Source organism: Fundulus heteroclitus, unplaced genomic scaffold (assembly GCF_011125445.2).
Source record: "Fundulus heteroclitus isolate FHET01 unplaced genomic scaffold, MU-UCD_Fhet_4.1 scaffold_44, whole genome shotgun sequence".
NCBI lineage: Eukaryota > Metazoa > Chordata > Actinopteri > Cyprinodontiformes > Fundulidae > Fundulus > Fundulus heteroclitus.
This window is the reverse complement of record NW_023396857.1, coordinates 1,413,995-1,434,118: the sequence shown is the minus strand read 5'-3', so window position 1 is coordinate 1,434,118 and position 20,124 is coordinate 1,413,995. Positions and strand designations below refer to the sequence as shown.

At 45.6% G+C, this 20,124-nt stretch overlaps 1 protein-coding gene across 1 annotated transcript; it reads right to left on the bottom strand.

Annotated features, from left to right (window-relative positions):
• Nucleotides 1-5,756: 5,756 nt before the first annotated feature.
• On the bottom strand, nucleotides 5,757-19,143 carry or112-1 (odorant receptor, family A, subfamily 112, member 1). Its single transcript, XM_036131557.1, has 4 exons — nucleotides 18,722-19,143; nucleotides 17,669-18,289; nucleotides 15,758-15,819; nucleotides 5,757-7,573 (listed from the first exon to the last, which is right to left on the bottom strand). The coding sequence occupies exon 4, from the start codon at nucleotides 7,560-7,562 to the stop codon at nucleotides 6,567-6,569; it is 996 nt and encodes a 331-aa protein (XP_035987450.1). The 5' UTR covers nucleotides 7,563-7,573; nucleotides 15,758-15,819; nucleotides 17,669-18,289; nucleotides 18,722-19,143; the 3' UTR covers nucleotides 5,757-6,566.
• Between the last annotated feature and the right edge of the window lie 981 nt (nucleotides 19,144-20,124).

The following is a 20,124-nucleotide window of genomic DNA, read 5'->3' as shown; positions in this document are numbered from 1 at the left end:
TACGTGCACAATTATTATTATTATTCATGAGGATTATTTGTGTTCATCCTATCTGCAGAGCTCTCAGTTAATCCAAAATGTTAATGAACCTCAAACGGGACTATTTAAGACAGTAAAAGTGAGGTTTTAGCTTGTGCGTGCAATTATTGGGCTATTATTACTGTGCAGAATTATTGCACAACTAAATTAAAGAAAAACACATTTTCACATCTCACTTTTTAATTTTAATTTCTTGAAAGGTGCATAGTGCACGTTTTGAAGTTAAATATTATTTATTTTCTTTCCCATACATGCTCTTATAATTGCCTAACGTGTAAAATGAGTTTCCTCTGTTTACTGCAGTTGTCTCTAGAGCACCTGTCAAACTCAAGGCCCGTGGGCCGAATCCGGCCCGTCAAGGCAATTTATCCGGCCTGCCAGAGACAGAAAAGGCACATCATGTCATAAAGTAGAGGCATATATCCTTTTAAAGTGTATAAAGTGTCTAAAACTGAGCCTCCTGTAGCAAATGTTTTTTTTTTTAACTGTGTAGTAACAGCATCGTGCCACTAGATGTCAGTTTTCCCACAACATGTTAAAACAACCCAGAAATGTCCAAAAAGACAAAAAGTGATGCAGAATGATGAGTTTAAAGTGTAACTCACCATAATATCTATTTTTTGCAGATAAACTCTATAAACTGGGCCTAAGGTCCTGCTTTAATGCTTCTGTGCATTTTTTATATTTCTATATGAACTGTAATGATATTCTGAAAAGCATCATCAATACAGGTGGAACCGGCACCTTTTAATGACTTCAAGGCGTTAAAGTGGCCCCATGTAGAAATGAGTTTGACAGCCCTGGTCTAGATGAACTGTGGTCTCAATTCATGAGAGTGATTCAGGATAAATCCTCTGGGTGTGACGCACTGAGCGCTCTCGTTCACCCGACTACTTTGTTGAGTCTCCGTCTTAATTGATGCATTTGCAAGAAAATAGGAGTTAACTTCAATATTTACAGCTGTTGTACCTCTGAAGTAATTACGCCTCTAAACAACAGACATCTACAGTCACAGTGGCAGATGCTTTTCCTCTTTCCCAAGCACGTGCACAACACTGCTGACATTACAACTTGTCACCAGAGGGGGCAGACGTCTGTAAAATTCCTGGAACTTATGTTATGCTCCTTTAAGTGATATAGTGATTATAACCAACTCAAAACTTCCCCATGAACATTTCTGACATTTACACCAAAGAATCTGTGCCCAGTAAAGCCTCCTTTCTTTAATAACAGCGATCAGCCTCCAGTCATGGAGTCTACTTGGATGCGTGTGATGGAGCATCGCCTGGCACAAAGATCATTGTCTCTTTGAAAGATGCAGACTTCTTCCTGGACCGCTGCTTGTAGAACGTGTCGTCTAAAAACTGGCAGTAGGGTTTGGGAGTTGATCTTTAGCCCATCTTCAACCTAAGAGGTCCAACCGGCTCATCCTTTATAGAACCAGCCCCTACCAGAACCCCACCTCCACCTGGCTGGTGTCTGAGCCCAGTGCTGATCCAGCCACAGACCACAGTCCATCCGGTCCATCAAGAGTTACTCTCATTTCTATGCCAGGGCAGGAGCCACGAGTTCGCCCTGTAACCAAAGGGTTTATCATTTTCATCTCTCCATAAAACCTTAGAGAAACCTGCCTTCAGATGTTTCCTGGCCCAGTCTAGAGGCTTCAGCTCACGTTGTTCAGTGGCGGTCTGGTGTCAGCCTTCTTTACCTTGAACATCTTGCCATGGTCAGTTCCAGCTGAGAATTATGACAGAATTGGAAGTTAAAGGGTTACTAGTAGCTTCATGTTTGATTCTTCTCTAATATTCAGCCGTTCCTTTGTGCCTTTTTCTCTCAACCCGTTTCTTGCAACTTTGTTGACTATTTGCAACAAAACCTTTGATGGTTCTGTTACCACGGCTCAATACCTTAGCATTTTCTAGAGTTTTACATCCCTTTTCAGTCAATTAAGTCTCTTTTTTGGCCAATTTTGCCTGAAGAAAAGAAGCTGCCTAATAACTAAGCACACCTTGATATAGAGTGTGACGTTGGCCACAGCCTCCCTCGTTAACTGCATCAACTGCTGAGCTAAAATTCATAAAGCTTTCAGGTTTATCCTGCTTGGAGTTAGAAAAAAAAAAAATGCCTAAAATTGATTATGGTCAAAATACTAACTTGCCAAATAATTGTGCACACAATGTAGTTCAGTTCTTTATTGCAGATCTCAAGGGGAAAAAAACATATATAAGAGAATTTTGAAGGTAAAAGGTAGCAAAACTTGAAGGTATCCCAGCTGGGAAAGGCTGGACAGCTGAAGACCGCTCAAGTCTGAGTCTGGACCCATGGCTGTGGTGGGGAACTGGAGTTGAGCTGAAAGATAAATCTTCATTCAATTTCAAACCCTCATGGTCCTGAGATGTGAATCATGTCTGAAAAGAAACGGGGTGTCTTGGTTTTCCTCCTGGACCTCAGGTGAAACTTCAACTCAAATGTTCAACTAGAGCTGGTCTCAAACTCCCGGACTGATCAAGTTTTGGCTGTTTTGTGTGGAAACCCTCCAGCTGTGTGTGTCTGAGACTACGGCAGGTTTGTTTGTCAGAACCAGGATTTAGGCAGAACTTCCCAGCTTGTTTTAGAAAATATGCAGAAAAGCACAACTGATCCCACAATAGTAGGCACTGTTTTATGTATTAAAACAAATCCTGTAAGAACCAAATAATATAATTAAACTGCATGACCTGAAACAGCTTTAACTTCAAAAGGTTTGATGAGGGATTTTTTAAAAATACACCTTATAAGAACATATGATTTGAAATGTTACACCCCTGTAAAGGGGAATAATGAAATAACAGACACGGACACAGTTATGGACATTTCACCTGTTTCAATTCAGACTCAATCAATCGAGGCAAGATCTGCAAATAATAATACTAAAACATAAAATCTGAAAAGGCACCATTCTCCAAAATACTGGATACAATAATAATTAGAAAAGTAACATTAGATAAAACGCATTTAACCGATTTTAACCTATGCATGTCTTTACTGCATCATTCTGTGGCTTTTGAGTTACAAGACCAGAACAATCGATCACAGATCTTCAGGTCAACAATCAGTGCATCTGGTTCTCATTAACCTTACTCCATTAGAGACATTAAGTATGTTGTTCTCTCCAATATACAGCCTCCACATGCCAAAAGCATCAAAGAATATTCATTTCTGCCAAATGATGATGCAAAAATATAATTTTGCTCATACTTTCTACCCTTTTCTTAATCTGTTTTATAACTTACAGAAGCAGATTTTGGTTAATTCCCTGAATGCTCCAGGCCTCAAACTCCATATAGAGGATTGAGAGTTTATATAATTCACATGAGATCCAGTTGGTCTTTGCTAAATGCTCACTCAGTCAGATTATTAACAGTGTGTCAGAAACGCATTTAGCAGACGATATCAGCTGTTCTGGTCCTTCATTGACACAGAGTTAAACATTTAAATGTCAAATATAATTGTGTGTCAGACAGATAATGGGACTGAGAGATTCACTATATTGCCAAAGGTTTTTGCTCACCTGACATACTGATTAATTTCAGGTTTCCCAGCTACTTCCACGCCCATCCAGCAACAAAGAGTTCAGACTGTTAGGCTACGTTCACACTGCAGGTCTTGATGCTCAATTCCGATTTTTTTGTGAAATCAGATTTTTTTGCGTGGTCGTTCACATTTCCAAATATATGCGACTTGTATGTGATCTCCTTTGTGAACTGAATGCGTTCAGCCTAAGTGTCCCGCATGTGCACTCGAGGACGCGATGATGTCACACGTAGCAAAGCGTCCTCAATGTTTGCAGAAGTAAACATGGATTATAATGCTGGCGTGCATTTTGCGGTCATTAATTTATTTTCTAACCGGAGCTTTCCGTCCACTGACTGTTCTTCTCATTGTAGTCCGCTATGGGTGTCGTCTTTCTTCCAGTTTCTGCATAGCAGGACGCAGAATAGTGACGCTTGTCGAGTATCAATGACGTACAGGTGGGATAAATGCGACCCGGCCGTACAGACACAGGTCGCATTTGAAAAGATCAGATACGTATCAGATTCAGGACCACATATCCAAGTGGCCTGGGTCGCATTTGAAAAAATCTGATCTGTGTTGTTCAGACTGTCATAAAAAGATCAGATCCAGGTCGCACATGGGCAAAAAAAATCGGTATTGGGTCACTTCAGGCTGCAGTGTGAACGTAGCCTAAGAGAAAGAGCGGGTCGCTCTCAGGAGCTCAGTGAACTCTTGCTCGGTTTCCTGACAGGATGCCACCTGTGCAATAAGCTAAATTGTTAAACTGGCTATTAAATATTCACATTCATTACCATTTGTGCAAATGAATAAGCAAGAAAGTCCTGGGTTTGAATCCCAGACCGGCTCTTTCTGCATGGAGTTTGCATGTTCTTCCCATGGATGGGTGCAGTCCCGCTGGGTCCTTCCACGGTCTGAAAACATGTATAGATTTAAAGGTTTCTCTAAAAGAACTCTTAAGGGGTGTGTGTTTGCTGTGTTGGATGGGCAACCTGTGGAGGATGGACCCAGCCTCCATCTGCTGGAGATGGGCAGCAGCCCCCTGGAACCCTGCAAGGATAAGTGGGTTTAGACAATGAATGGAAGCAACATTCACTCCTCCTGAAAGAGCGTAGAGCCACAGTGGACAGTCGTCTGCATTGTAGATGGCTTTGCAGCAATCCCTCATACTGAGCATGCATGAAGCGACAGTGGAGAGGAAAACCCCCCTTTAACAGGGAGGAGAACCTCCAGCAGAACCAGAACCAGGCTCAGTGTGAACGCTCATCTGCCTCCACCCACTGGGGCTTAGAGGAGACAGAGCAGAGACACAGAAAGCTCAGAAGCTCACATTGACCCAGGAGTACTTTCTATGTTAGAGAAGACAGAGCAGAGACACAGAAAGCACAGAAGCTCACATTGACCCAGGAGTACTTTCTATGTTAGAGAAGACAGAGCAGAGACACAGAAAGCACAGAAGCTCACATTGACCCAGGAGTACTTTCTATGGTAGAGAAGACAGAGCAGAGACACAGAAAGCTCAGAAGCTCACATTGACCCAGGAGTACTTTCTATGTTAGAGAAGACAGAGCAGAGACACAGAAAGCACAGAAGCTCACATTGACCCAGGAGTACTTTCTATGTTAGAGAAGACAGAGCAGAGACACAGAAAGCACAGAAGCTCACATTGACCCAGGAGTACTTTCTATGTTAGAGAAGACAGAGCAGAGACACAGAATGCTCAGAAGCTCTTGTTGCACAGAGGACACCAACTTTCTGCAGAGTGGACAGCCACAGACTTCAATTTTATTTTTTATTTTTTTATTTTTTTTTTATTGTGGGTTTTAGATTAGCTCAATGATAGTGAGAAGAGAGCTTCTTGAAATGCATTTCCAGATCCAAGCTGCTTTATCCTAACTAGTGTTGCACCGATACCGATACCAGTATGGGGCGGGGCTCCGATCCAGCACTAAAATGGTGGCATCGGTATCGACGAGTACCAATAAATAGGCACTGATACCATTTTGATGTTTCTATGTCACGTGAACGCAGCCTTCTCTCTCCCGGCTAGTATTATACATGTTATATAAGTTCATGAAAGTTGCACTATTTTGGCATTTGAGAGCCAAAACTCAGAGTTTAAAAGAGATTTATTCAATTATTAATGTAATTTTACTGTTTTACTGTTGCACTACTATTATACATGTTATAATTTCACGAATGTTGCACTATTTTGGCCTTTGAGAGCCAAAAGTTTATTTAACTATTGTCATCCATTCCAGGTAGGAAATGAAAAGTTCTACTACCCTAAGTAGTATGCAGTTCTTCATATATACACACACACACATCAATTTCAAACAGATGGTGTCGGGATCTGGGCCAAAAAATGGCATCGACGTAACACTAATCCAAACCCTTCTTCACCAAGTGCAACGATAAAACAATGAAAAGACACATCTGCTGACCAGGAGAACAGTGCTTGCCTGACTGCATTTTGTAAAGCGTAAAGTTTGATGGAAGGAGGATTATGGTCGGTCCTTTAGCTTCAATAAAAGGAACTCCCAATGCTGCAGCAAACCAAGACATTCAGGACAATTTAACGCTCGGATCTTTGTAGCAACAGTTTAAGACCTTTCTGTTTCAACATACCTTTGGGATGAATTATGGAGGGGACTGTGATCCAGACCTTCTTATGTCTGACCTCACAATTCTGCTTTTAGAATAACAATCAAAGGTTCCCATGAATTCATCCCTAAATTTGGTGTAAATCCTTCCTGAAGCTGCTGCAGCTGCAAAGGATGATCTGAAATCATGATAAATCCGATGGATTAAGCCGGAGGTGCCACTCAAGAACACGTGTGTGTGTGAAGGCAGATGAGCGAAAGCTTTTGACAATGTAGTGGAAATACTTTGAAGACAGGACTTTGGATTATTACTCCTGATGGGATGGCCTCACTAAGCTCTCAGGTTCCCGTCCGGACCGACTCTCCAGTCTGTCACGCTTGTCCTTTTCCAGAAGGCAAGACCTTCAGAGACAGGATCCTCTTTGCTCTGAGTCTAAACAGCCTTTGAAGGCCATGCCGGATCTCTTTGGTGCGAACGCCGTAGATGATGGGATTGACCGTCGCTGGGATCAGGATGTACATGACACCCATCAGGGTGTTGATGCCCGTCGCTATGGGGATGTCCAGGCCGCCGGACAGGAAGGTGATGGTGCCCACCAGGTAGAAACACACCAAAACCATCAGATGGGTGCTGCAGGTGTGGAAGGCCTTCCGGCGGTCCTCGCTGGCCGCCGCCGCTTGCAGCACAACGCTCAGGATCTTCATGTAGGAGAAGAAGATGATGGGGATGTCCACCCCGACGAAGCAGATGATCACCGCCAAGCCGGCCGCGTGGTTCCTCTCTTTACTGGTGCAGGCCAGGCTGACCAGCGCCATGTGGTCACAGTAACAGTGCTGGATGGTGTTGGAGCCGCAGAACCTCAGAGAACCAGCCAGAACCACCAGTGTCGACATGATGGAGACGCTGCGCACGAGCGTGAAAAGAAGCAGTTTGAGGAACATGGACGAGTTCATGACGTCGGTGTAGTGCAGCGGCCTGCAGATGGCCACGTAGCGGTCCAGCGCCATGGCCAGCAGCAGCGTGGACTCCAGGGAGGACAGGAAGTGGGTGAAGAACATCTGGATGAGGCAGCCGGCCAGCGAGATATGGCTCCGGTTGAAGAGCAGGGTGAGGAGCATGTTGGGGAGGATGGTGGTGACCACCAGGATGTCCACAACGCACAGCATGCAGATGAGGACGTACATGGGGCTGTGCAGACGCTCCACCCTGCGGATAACGAACACCAGCAGTGAGTTTCCCAGCAGCACGCACAGGAAGCAGAGGAAGAACAGGAGCGCCAGAATCCAGCGGTGTTCCTGTAGCTCAGGGAAACATCTGAACTGGAAGCTGGTGTGGGAGAAGTTCCTCCAAGGAAGAGCCTCCAACATGGCCGCTTCACCTGGAGACAAGAAGAAGAGGACGGACAGATGTGAAGCAGACTGAATCAGCGCCCTCTGCTGGGCTCAGTTCCTCATTTTGTGGACGTGCTTATTGTTCCCACCATAGACATAATATAATAGTAGACGCGTCATTGGGCGGGTTCTGACTATGCTGCGATGCGTCAGAGCGTCCGCCATCTTAAATGTGGCAAATATGCAGTTACTCAGTCACTTAAACAGTATCAAAGGGACTTTAATCTCTGAATATACTTTGTATTCGTAGTATTTCTTTTTTGTAATATTACAAGTTTATTTTCGTATCCCTTTAGCTTCATTCTCCTGAATTTATTCTCCTAAAGAATAAAAATAATTAAAATAATCTAACCTGGCCCTATTACTCCAGGAGTGAAATAATTCTGCAAACTGTGATTATTCTGGAAATGTTCCCCCTTAATTCTCATAATATGATGTTTTTATCATAACATTATCACTTTTGTGTTTGTTAGTTTATTTTTACTTTAGGACTTTTTTTTCCTCATATTATTAATTTTACCTCTTTAATACTCATCCAAAAAGTCTGTTCCTAAAGGTTCACATGTGACACGGGTTTATGAAATAATGAAGACCACAATGTTTAGATTTAACAAATTTATCCTTATATTCATAACACATAAACACACACACATATATATATATATATATATATATATATATATATATATATATATATATATATATATATATATATATATATATATGCGTGTGTGTGTGTATTTATTGCAGCACAGGAGTGAGGCATCTTCTCTGATTCACGTTCACAATAACAGAACTCGACTTTTTTCTGCCACATACAATATGGCGGTGACGTTGACGTGCGAATCTGCGCCCTATGACGCGTCTACGTATATGATGTCTATGGTTCCCACACTAGAAGCGCTTCCCGCCATTTTGTGATTTATGCCCAGTTATTTATAATTTTACTCATATGGTAAATAAATATATAAATGTACCTCTATTGTTTGTATTATTTTAAAATTAACAATGTTTAAATTAGAATCTGTTCGATAGCAAAAACACAATTTATTTCTCTTGCATAATAACCTGTTAATAGACCAAATAAGCCATTAAAGATGCTTTTTATAGTCTCAGCTACCTGAGAAGAAAGGACTGATCAAACTACATCTCCCAGCATTCATAGTGGTGCCAGAGATCCTGCTGGAAGAACTGCTTCCTGTCTTGGTGCCAAGACGGTAAGGAAGCGCTTGTTCACGAGTGAACAACTTTAAACTTGTCAATTTAAAAACTTCTGAACCTTTGGAGCAGAAGTTTGAGAAAGACGACCCGTGTTCAGGAGAATGGTTACTGCCACACGGGATCCTGGGGACATTTTGTGGCTTTTTTTCCTAGTTTTATTAACAATAAATCATTTAAAGAATAAGAAACTCGGATCTGAAGATGTTAAAAACTGTTTTCGTTTGTGATTTAAGGCATTTGAGTGCAGATCCAGATGGCATGCAGCAGGTAGCTGAGGTTGCTGGTTCAACGCCCCAGTCTCAGGTAATTGGTTGAAGAAGTTGCTCCATTTATAGCCAAGCCTCACCTGGTACTAGTGTTACTGCTGATTGGAGAATCTTTTAGAAAAACATTTCTAGATTCTCTGGAAATATCGTCTCATCGTCTTCAAGCTCGTTAAGACGAGGAGAAGCTGAAAATCTTTTTACTGTAATTCCTGTAGGTTCTGAGATGGTTCTACCAATGTTTAACAGACAGTATCCATGTTTAGTCGCTATTTTGTGATTGCAAGCTTGTGTTAAGATATTAAATTGAAATTTTAACTTTTGTTTATCCTTAAAATATTTCTTCAAACAGCTGCTCAATACAAACTTCAGCCAGTGTTTAACCACGAATGAAACAATACAGTGTCAGGACTCAGACAGCAGGGCTGTGCAGCTCCCGGCCAGTCCTGCTATTTTCCCTTCACAGGTGTTCGTGGTTGACTGGTGGGCGGAGACGCACACCTGCGACTCATCCAGCAGCACTCGACTGACTACAAGAACAGCGTTCGAACAGCGAGAGGACGCCAGAGTGTTTTCGTTGCGGTATGCTTCAGCAGCCACGACCTCTCGCCAGTTCTTCCCTCGATGCTAAAGCTTTGTCTCTGTGTTTCCCTAAAGGTTACCTTCTCGAGCTCCAAGATCCCCTTCGTGACGCATCTGTTCCCTCGACCTCCTCCCGAGTCGAGCCCGGATCCAAGGCTCACTCCTACAACCTCCGGTTCCCCTCGCTGTTCAGGATCCCGGTGCCACGGTGCTGCTCGGACCTCCTCGCCCCGCTCAACGGCAACCCGAACACCTGCCATCAACATCAAGCTGAGTCCTTACACACACAACCCTCCCGGCCGCGTACTCTCGCACCTTGTGGTAAGCTTACGCTCTGTAGTTATCTCTGTTAGCCTATGCTAGCACTAACCACTTACCTTACTCCTAGAACGATCCGGTTCCCCGTTCCCGAGCCTGCCCGAGCCGTCACCTCGTTCCCCAGACCGTCCCACTGTCTCTGAGTTATCCTCCCGTCCGCAGACTGGTTCTGCTGTCTGAACCTCTCGAGTGAATAAAATTCTTAACTTATACCTGTGTAACCGAGTGTGATTCTGCATGTGGGCCCGACACCTTAAACCTAACATGACAGAAGAACACTCTGGCCACCAGTTCGACCCAGCAGACACACTCGGTGGGACCGTAGCGGCCCAGCAGGACCAAATTAGGGGGCTGGAATCCACCGTTCTGGGCCTGCAAGGCCAGTTGCAGAGTTTAGCCGGCCAGATTAGCCAGCTTACCGCTATGCTAAGCGCTAACCAGCAGCCTCCTGTTCCGGCTTCGCCCGGCCCCGCCCCTGAGCCTGTCGTCCCTCCTGCAACGTCATCACCCGGTACAGAAACCTCCTCCCCTTCTCCGGAGAAATTCTCCGGAGACAGCGGAGATTGTGGAGGATTTTTGTTTCAATGCACTTTAGTTTTTAACCGATCCCCGCGTTTATTTGCCCAAGACGAGGCTAAGATCACTTTTATTTTACGGTTACTTACGGGTCGCGCTCTTAGATGGGCTGAGGCACGTTTCCCTGACTGCCAACAGTTTGGTGTTACTTTTGATGAGTTTTTGGCTGAGTTTAAGATGATCTTCGCCGCAGAGGCAGACCAGGTTCAGGACTCCAGGCGACTGTTGGCTCTCCGACAGCGGGGTAGACGTTTGGCTGACTTTGCCATCGAGTTCCGCACACTGGCCGCCGCGGCTGGCTGGGAGCAGCGCGCGTTGAAGACTGTGTTCTTCCAGGCATTAGACGAATCCCTTAAGGACGAATTAAGCCGCCAAGAGGAACCAGCTACGCTCAATGAGTTTATCTCACTAGCTATCCGCCTAGACAATCGTCTCCGTTCCCGCTCAAAGAATCGCCCTCTCGGACCGCTCGCTCCTCGGCCACAGTACCACGAGCGAGACCTCCCTAGACCCGCTGATCCTCCGCTGCCGCCACCCGAACCCATGCAGTTGGGCAGGGTTCGGCTCACCCCTGAGGAAAGAGAGCAGCGCATGAGTTCAAGGCTGTGCTTGTATTGTGCCTCCGCTGCTCATTATGTTAGGAACTGCCCTGAACGGCCAAAAGATCAGGTCCGTCGGTAATAACGGAGGTACCGACGGACCAACCTAAGTTAACTTGTTCGTCTCCTCCGCGGCTTTGCCTAAAAGCAACCATTGTTTCTCCTCGAGCTACCCTTTCGTTATCCGCCCTAGTTGATTCAGGGTGTGATTTTAATTTGATTGACAGCTCTTTCGCCCGACGGGCGGGGCTGAAGATTTTTCCTCTCGATTCGCCACTTCATGTTTCGGCCTTAGATGGAGGAGATCTCCCGAGTATTTCCTACAGAACCCAGCCGTTTGAGTTAGTTATTTCTGGTAATCACAGAGAACGGCTTTCCTTTTTTGTTTTTCCCGTAAAACACGCCCCGTTGGTTCTCGGCGTCCCCTGGCTGCAACAGCACAATCCCCACATTAACTGGGTGGACCACCGGGTGGAGTCCTGGTCGTCTAACTGCCATGCAGTCTGTTTACAGTCTGCGGTCCCTTCTTGTCAGGCCCCGCCGCAGCCGCCCCTTCAGGCAGATCCTGAATCCCTAAGATCGGTGCCTGAGTGCTATCACGACCTCAGGCAGGTTTTCAGTAAATCACAAGCCTGCTCCTTGCCCCCGCATAGGCCCTACGATTGCGCTATAGATCTCCTGCCGGGTGCCCCGCTGCCGGCCAGCCGTCTCTATAATATTTCTCAGGCGGAGCGTCAGGCTCTAGAAAAGTATATTAAGGAGTCCCTGGCTGCCGGGCTTATCCAGACCTCTTCCTCGCCGTTAGGGGCAGGATTCTTTTTTGTTTCTAAGAAGGACGGTTCTCTACGTCCCTGTATTGATTATCGAGGTCTTAATGCTATTACGGTGAAGAATAGGTATCCCCTTCCCCTTCTCTCCTCGGCCCTTGAACCGGTTCAGTCAGCTACAGTCTTTTCCAAATTAGATCTACGTAACGCTTACCACTTGGTGCGGGTCCGCCGGGGGGACGAGTGGAAGACAGCCTTCAAGACTCCTTTGGGTCATTTTGAGTACCGAGTCATGCCTTTCGGCCTATGCAACGCCCCTGCCGTCTTCCAAGCCCTAGTGAATGACGTCCTCCGAGATTTCCTAAATGTGTTTGTGTTCGTCTATCTAGACGACATCCTTATTTATTCTCGTAACCTCTCTGAGCATCAACAACATGTGCGCCTAGTCCTCCAACGCCTGCTTGAGAACAAGTTATTTGTTAAGGCTGAAAAGTGTGAATTTCACAAGTCCTCAGTAACCTTCCTTGGTTTAATTCTAGAAGGAGGACGAGTTCGTTCGGACCCCGAAAAGATCAAGGCAGTCCTCGAATGGCCAGTCCCCGAAACCAGGAAGCAGCTCCAACGTTTCCTGGGGTTCGCCAACTTTTACAGGCGTTTCATCCGGGGTTATAGCCAGATCGCCGCTCCCCTTCACTCCCTCACCTCAGTCAAAGTACCCTACATATGGAATCCCCAAGCTGACTCAGCGTTCGCCGATCTCAAGAAGAGATTCTCTCAGGCCCCCGTCCTTGTTCACCCCGATCCGAAGAAGCAGTTCATCGTTGAGATTGACGCCTCCGATACGGGAGTCGGAGCAGTGCTTTCCCAGAATTCAGACCCAGACCATAAGCTACATCCCTGTGCCTTTTTCTCCCGACGCCTAACCCCAGCAGAACGAAACTACGACGTCGGGGACAGAGAGCTGCTCGCCATCAAGCTCGCCCTGGAGGAGTGGCGCCACTGGCTTGAGGGGTCCGAGCAGCCCGTTCACGTCTGGACCGACCATAAGAACCTGGCCTACATTCAAACAGCGAGGAGGCTAAACCCCAGGCAGGCCCGCTGGTCCCTCTTCTTTTCTCGGTTTAACTTGTCCATCTCATACCGCCCCGGTTCCAAGAACCTGAAACCAGACGCCCTGTCTCGCCTTCACTCTCCCCCCGACTCGGAGGAGGAACCAGCCACTATCATCCCTCCATCCTGTGTTTTTGGTGCCCTCCAGTGGGAGATCCAGGATTTGATTACTCAGGCTCTGCGGACTGAACCTGACCCCGGAACCGGACCTCCTGGCCGATTGTTTGTTCCCACTTCCGTCCGTCCCCGAGTCCTACAGTGGGCCCATTCTGAGAAGTTCTCCGCGCACCCTGGCATCCACCGTACCCACACGTTCATCTCCCGTCATTTTTGGTGGCCCTCCTTATCCCGTGACGTCAAGACCTTTGTCCTCTCTTGCCCCGTATGTGCACAGAACAAGCCATCTAACCGACCGCCTGCGGGTCTCCTACAGCCCTTACCCATACCTGAGCGCCCCTGGTCCCACATAGCCCTGGACTTTGTCACCGGTCTTCCCCCGTCCCAAGGAATGACAACCATTCTCACTATAATCGACCGTTTTTCTAAAGCCTGTCACCTAATCCCACTCCGAAAGCTTCCCTCAGCACTTCAAACGGCCCAGCTCCTGGTCAGACACGTTCTCCGCCTCCACGGAATTCCGCAGGAGGTTCTGTCTGACCGTGGTCCACAGTTTGTTTCTCGTGTGTGGAGGGAGTTTGCCGTGGCCCTGGGTGCCCGGTATACTTTAACCTCCGGTTATCACCCACAGACCAACGGTCAGACAGAACGTCTGAACCAGGAGCTGGAAACCGCCCTCCGTTGTCTCACTTCTCAGAACCCAACTGACTGGAGTAAGTTCCTCCCTTGGGTCGAATATGCGCACAATAGCCATGTTTCCTCAGCCACTGGTTTATCCCCCTTTGAAGTGTCTTTAGGTTATCAGCCTCCTCTACTCCCAGAAGACAACTCACGTATCACAGTCCCCTCAGTAAAGGACCATATCGCCCGTTGTAAGCAGTATTGGAACCAGACCATCCAAGCCCTCAAGAACACTGCCGAGACCAATCGCCGATTCGCTGACCGGAGGCGCGTCCCTGCCCCCAGTTACCATCCCGGTCAGCGAGTCTGGCTTTCCACCCGAGACCTCCCCTCCCGAGCAGCCTCCAAGAAGCTGTCCCCACGTTTCACCGGCCCTTACGAGATCATCTCCATTGTCAGCCCCACAACTGTCCGTCTCCGTCTCCCATCTCACTCCCGAGTTCATCCAACGTTCCACGTCTCTCAAATCAAGCCCGTCGTCTCCAGCTCCTTGTGCCCTCCGGCCGAACCCCCTCCACCCGCCCAGGACCATCATGGGCGCCGCATCCAGCGGATCGTGACCTCCCGTCGGCGTGGTAAGGGGTTTCAATACCTCGTGGACTGGGTTGGCCGCGGTCCCGAGGATCGGACATGGCTCGCCGGCTCCTCCATCCCGGATCAGTCTCTTATCGACTCCTTCCGTTCCTCCCGTCCCTCCTCGTCATCCTCGGAATCGCCAGGTGGCGATCCTTGAGGGGGGGGTGGTGTCAGGACTCAGACAGCAGGGCTGTGCAGCTCCCGGCCAGTCCTGCTATTTTCCCTTCACAGGTGTTCGTGGTTGACTGGTGGGCGGAGACGCACACCTGCGACTCATCCAGCAGCACTCGACTGACTACAAGAACAGCGTTCGAACAGCGAGAGGACGCCAGAGTGTTTTCGTTGCGGTATGCTTCAGCAGCCACGACCTCTCGCCAGTTCTTCCCTCGATGCTAAAGCTTTGTCTCTGTGTTTCCCTAAAGGTTACCTTCTCGAGCTCCAAGATCCCCTTCGTGACGCATCTGTTCCCTCGACCTCCTCCCGAGTCGAGCCCGGATCCAAGGCTCACTCCTACAACCTCCGGTTCCCCTCGCTGTTCAGGATCCCGGTGCCACGGTGCTGCTCGGACCTCCTCGCCCCGCTCAACGGCAACCCGAACACCTGCCATCAACATCAAGCTGAGTCCTTACACACACAACCCTCCCGGCCGCGTACTCTCGCACCTTGTGGTAAGCTTACGCTCTGTAGTTATCTCTGTTAGCCTATGCTAGCACTAACCACTTACCTTACTCCTAGAACGATCCGGTTCCCCGTTCCCGAGCCTGCCCGAGCCGTCACCTCGTTCCCCAGACCGTCCCACTGTCTCTGAGTTATCCTCCCGTCCGCAGACTGGTTCTGCTGTCTGAACCTCTCGAGTGAATAAAATTCTTAACTTATACCTGTGTAACCGAGTGTGATTCTGCATGTGGGCCCGACACCTTAAACCTAACATGACATACAGAACATTTAGTTTTAAATAAAGAGTCATTTAATGATAAATCCTGAATAATTAGGTCTTCAAATTAACAGAACAGCTTTTATTGTCTAAACCTTACAAGAACAGAACATCAACAACCTGTAAACAAGCAAACTTGGTGTGAAACATTAAAATCAAGAAATAGTTTTTTTTTTTATATGTTCTTTCAGTTAACATGAAGCTCAGATATTTTCTGTTTTATCAGACACACTTTATTAAAGAATTTAAAATTAATTTTTCGCTGCTGTTTAAACTGATGCGGTCCCAGTATCACCTGGAAATGAGATTTGGGTCAAATGTGACAAAATGATGTTTAAACTAAAGCAAAAAGTCAAAATAAAATGGAGGATTTACTGTGTTTCCTGGCTTAATTTGAATAATAAAAAGGATATGAAGCATTTCTTACTTCTTCTGGCTTCCAGTCATCCAGACGGTTCTGGTTTCAGGTGGTTGGTGATGCATTCACTGCTGAGAATAAAAAACAGACACATGAAACTCGATTACAAACAGAATCATCAACGATTTTACCACAAAATGCCTCGGACGTTCAGACACACAAAACAGGAGGAAAGCATAATTTATGTCTTTTTTTGTGAATCCTAATTAGTGACTAATCTGAAGGACTTGTAGCAAACTCTGGAATCGTTGTTCCTCTGTGATTCCAGTTCCTACATTGTACCGTTAGCACATTTCCCTTCACGTTTGAAAATATCTCCCAGAAGAGTTGGAGATGCACACGAAGAGAAAATATATGAATATTACGTGAAAAAATGTCTGAGTTGCAGGTATCTAAAAAAGTAGTTTTTGAAATATTAAATGTTGGCACTAAGTGCTGAAAAGTACATTTACTCCAAACTTTACCCATTTGTTTATCTTGATAGATGGAGTGCACAAACGGCGCCTCTGAGGTGGTGTAACCAACGATAAAATGAAAAACGACGTCTAAATTGGTGTTTTCAGTGAATGTGTAAGAACTGGACTCCAATCCAATGATAAAACCACAACCCTGTTTTCTTTGGCATTAATACATTTGTGATTGTTTCTTAGTTCTTAGGGTTTCTTGGTATAACCCCCCCACCCCCCAAAAAAAACCAACAAAAAATAAAAAACTGGAAGAGATTGCAAAAGAAGGAAAATAAAATTCCTGTTAACTTTTTGGAAAATTCACTTTATAACTCTATATTTAGCCAAACCCTGGAAGTGAAGCTGAAAGCTTAAGGCTTTGTAAAGCTTCTGGTATAAAATACAACATATCATCAGCATAAAGGGGAACTTTATGTTCCAGAATTACTTGAAGGGAACCTTATGAATCAGTATTTTGTCTAAAAGAAAATGGCTCAAAGAGCAGTGCAGAAAGGAACCAGAGGGAAGGGGCAGCCCCGTCTCGTTCCCCTCTGAAACTCCTGAGATATCGATGTTTCTGTGGACAGCAGCAACAGGAGGAGCATAAAGACTCAAAATTGACGATATAAAGTTAGACCCAAATCAGAAATTCACAAATGTGTAAAACAGCTTCCTGTTGTTACTTCAGATATGTCTTCGTTTCTGGGTGATGGATGCGACGATCTTCTGACCAAGCTCAGAAAACATAAAGAAGAAACTTCAAGTCCATCACAGGAAGTTAATACCTAACTCCTCGTCTAGAAGGGTGTCAATAAAACAGCGTCGCGTCTGAGCTGAAGGGACCAGACTTTAGATCCTTCTGAAGCTTTATTTAAAGCATCGGTATTAAAGGCGGCTGAGTTTGTGATTGTATCTTTATCTAAAACAAACTCTATTCTTTGTGCCAGACCAGTCAGCAGAACGTCTTTGAGCCACACAGACAAACCAGTGACTGAACAAAACCGCCACGTTTACAACAAAATTATCTTACAAAAATGAAAAAATTACTAACAAAAATAAAATAGATACATTTCTAATTTTATCCTTAAATAAAAAAACAAACATCCTAATAATCAATAATCACTGAAAACAAATAATATTCAAGTGAAAACTTCAAGTGATCCTTTTAAAAACTGCAGACCTGAATACGATCTTCCTCCATCAGGAATCTGATCAAATAAAGAAGTGAGTGAGCGGAGGACAGAGAAATACACACACCTCTGCAGGGTCTGTTAGGTTTCATCAAAATGTTCTGATAAGTCGAACTTTAACATAAAACTGAAACACTCGAGCAAACATGGAGTTCCTAAACCATAACCGGACATATCCAGGTTTACTCTCTGACTTCTGCTTAAATAACCTGAGTTAGTGTCAGAAAACGTTCAGAGGGCAACAGAAACGCTCCAAGAACCGAAAACGGAGTTAAAGTTCCTACCTGCTGCTGCAACGTCTCCTCTGCAGGACACTCAGCGTCTCTTCTCTGCTCGTCTTATAGCCAACGTCCAGACGTCCCACAGGACGGCTGACCCTGAAGGCAGCAGCGCTGTGATTGGCTCCAGCTGCTTCTGATCAAACCGACTCTCTAAGGGTTACATCTCCATGTTTGCTCTGAGGAGAAGATCTTCCTCCATAAATGGCGATCAGGTCAGGTGTTTCAGAAACTGTCCATCTCGTCAGTTTTCTTCCTGACATTGAATCAGGAGACGTCAGATTCGCTGCCCTGGTTCGTTGAAGCTAATTGGCCCAGAGGTCAGAGCAGCGGAGTGAAGTTTCCTCTGCGGAGGACGCTGGTGTTCGTTATCGGCTCTGCTTAATTAGCCTTTTCTGTCAGACTGCCGGGAGTCCCTGAGCTGCAGCTCTAACAAGATCTCTGCGCTGCTCGCTAACTCAATTACCAGAAGCAGCGCGCCTTGTTTCAAATTATCCTGCATCTGTGTTCCTCACCCTCTGAACCATGACCGGATGGTTCAGGAGCAAAGAGCAGGAGAGCAGCTTCAGCCTGAGCTCTGACAGGTTTCCTCCGTGTCGGATACTGGGATGTTACCTGATGATGGACCTGATGATGGACCTGATGATGGACCTGATGATGGACCTGATGATGGACCTGATGATGGACCTGATGATGGACCTGATGATGTTACCTGATGATGGACCTGATGATGGACCTGATGATGTTACCTGATGATGGACCTGATGATGTTACCTAATGATGGACCTGATGATGGACCTGATGATGGACCTGATGATGTTACCTGATGATGTTACCTGATGATGGACCTGATGATGGACCTGATGATGTTACCTGATGATGGACCTGATGATGTTACCTAATGATGGACCTGATGATGTTACCTGATGATGTTACCTGATGATGGACCTGATGATGGACCTGATGATGGACCTGATGATGTTACCTGATGATGTTACCTGATGATGTTACCTGATGATGGACCTGATGATGGACCTGATGATGGACCTGATGATGGACCTGATGATGGACCTGATGATGGACCTGATGATGGACCTGATGATGGACAGGCGTCAGGAGAACGACAGGCAGGAGATGTTTGTGGGACAACAATGAATCCAAGTCATCACAGATGGTGGAGAAACGGTAGATCAGACGGGATTAACCGGGCCTGCAGGAGGACTCGGTGCTGAGACTGCAGCTGAGGAAGGTTCATGATGATGGCCCAGATACGGGTCAGCGACCGTTACAGACCACAGAGGCTCCTCACAACTGAGACCTGAGTGGTTCTCTTTATGTTTGCATAGATTTCATTCAGCAGAAACATTTCTCTCTTTTAAATGGGATAACAACCTGTAATTATAAAGGTTTAATAAAAATGAAAATGGCATCACGACACAAGGAGTGAGGTGAAAACTACATGCTGACTACTAACTACCTGCAGCCACCAGCCCACTACATCACATAAGGTTAAACATTTAGTTTTATTGGAGCTGGGAAGGGTGTCTTACAGTTTTGTATTATTCTTTAGGATGTGTTCATTAAATGTACTTTTCGTTCCATCAGGGTTCTGTCAAATAGCAGACACTAACTGCTGTAGCGTGATTATTTTGTGTAGTATTCTGCTCTTTACTTTGGGCCTCCTGCTGCTCCACAGAGACTATGCATCAGTGCGTATAATAAGGTCCACAGGATCTTCACTGACCTCTACCTGACTGAACACCTGCAGAAACTGAAACATGCCTCACAAATATGGTGAACCTGCAGGAAACCTTCACCAAGGAGCTGAAGCTGTTTGTGGACGGCTGCATATTAAAGCCTGTGCAATAATAATAGGAATAATTCTCACCGTATGCTTTGGTTCATACCCATAAACTGCCGTCTTTTTGGCCGTCATGTTTTTAGAACAGCCCTGGGTTTAACAAGCTTCATTTTAATCATTCAAGTTTGTTTCAACCACAGACTTGCCTTACCAGAGCAAATTAGATATAAAGAAAACTCCATAAAGGTCAGAGTCGTTCCCAAGATGTTAATGTGATGACTGCATGGGCTCCATGTTCAGATTCGAGGTGCTTTCTTACTAAAACCTCTTTTTTGGTAGTGGCGGCTGGTGAAAAAAAATCTTGGTGGGGCTGGCCAATAGATTTCCCTGCCTAACCCAGTACATGCATTTAAATTAAAAGTCGGAAAATTACTACGATTCCACAGTAAGCATTTAATTAATAAAAAAACATTGTTCACAAAAGATTATTTTGGTGTTTTTGTCTTATTAATCCTTTTCACAGACTCATGCCAGAGGGTTTGCATACATTGTACATGTACGTATATTATTACAAAACAAACGTTTACGTCTTGACTTAAATATATATCCTAATTTTTTATTTATATAATGATTTAAGTTGAACAGGGACCAGTGCAAAATT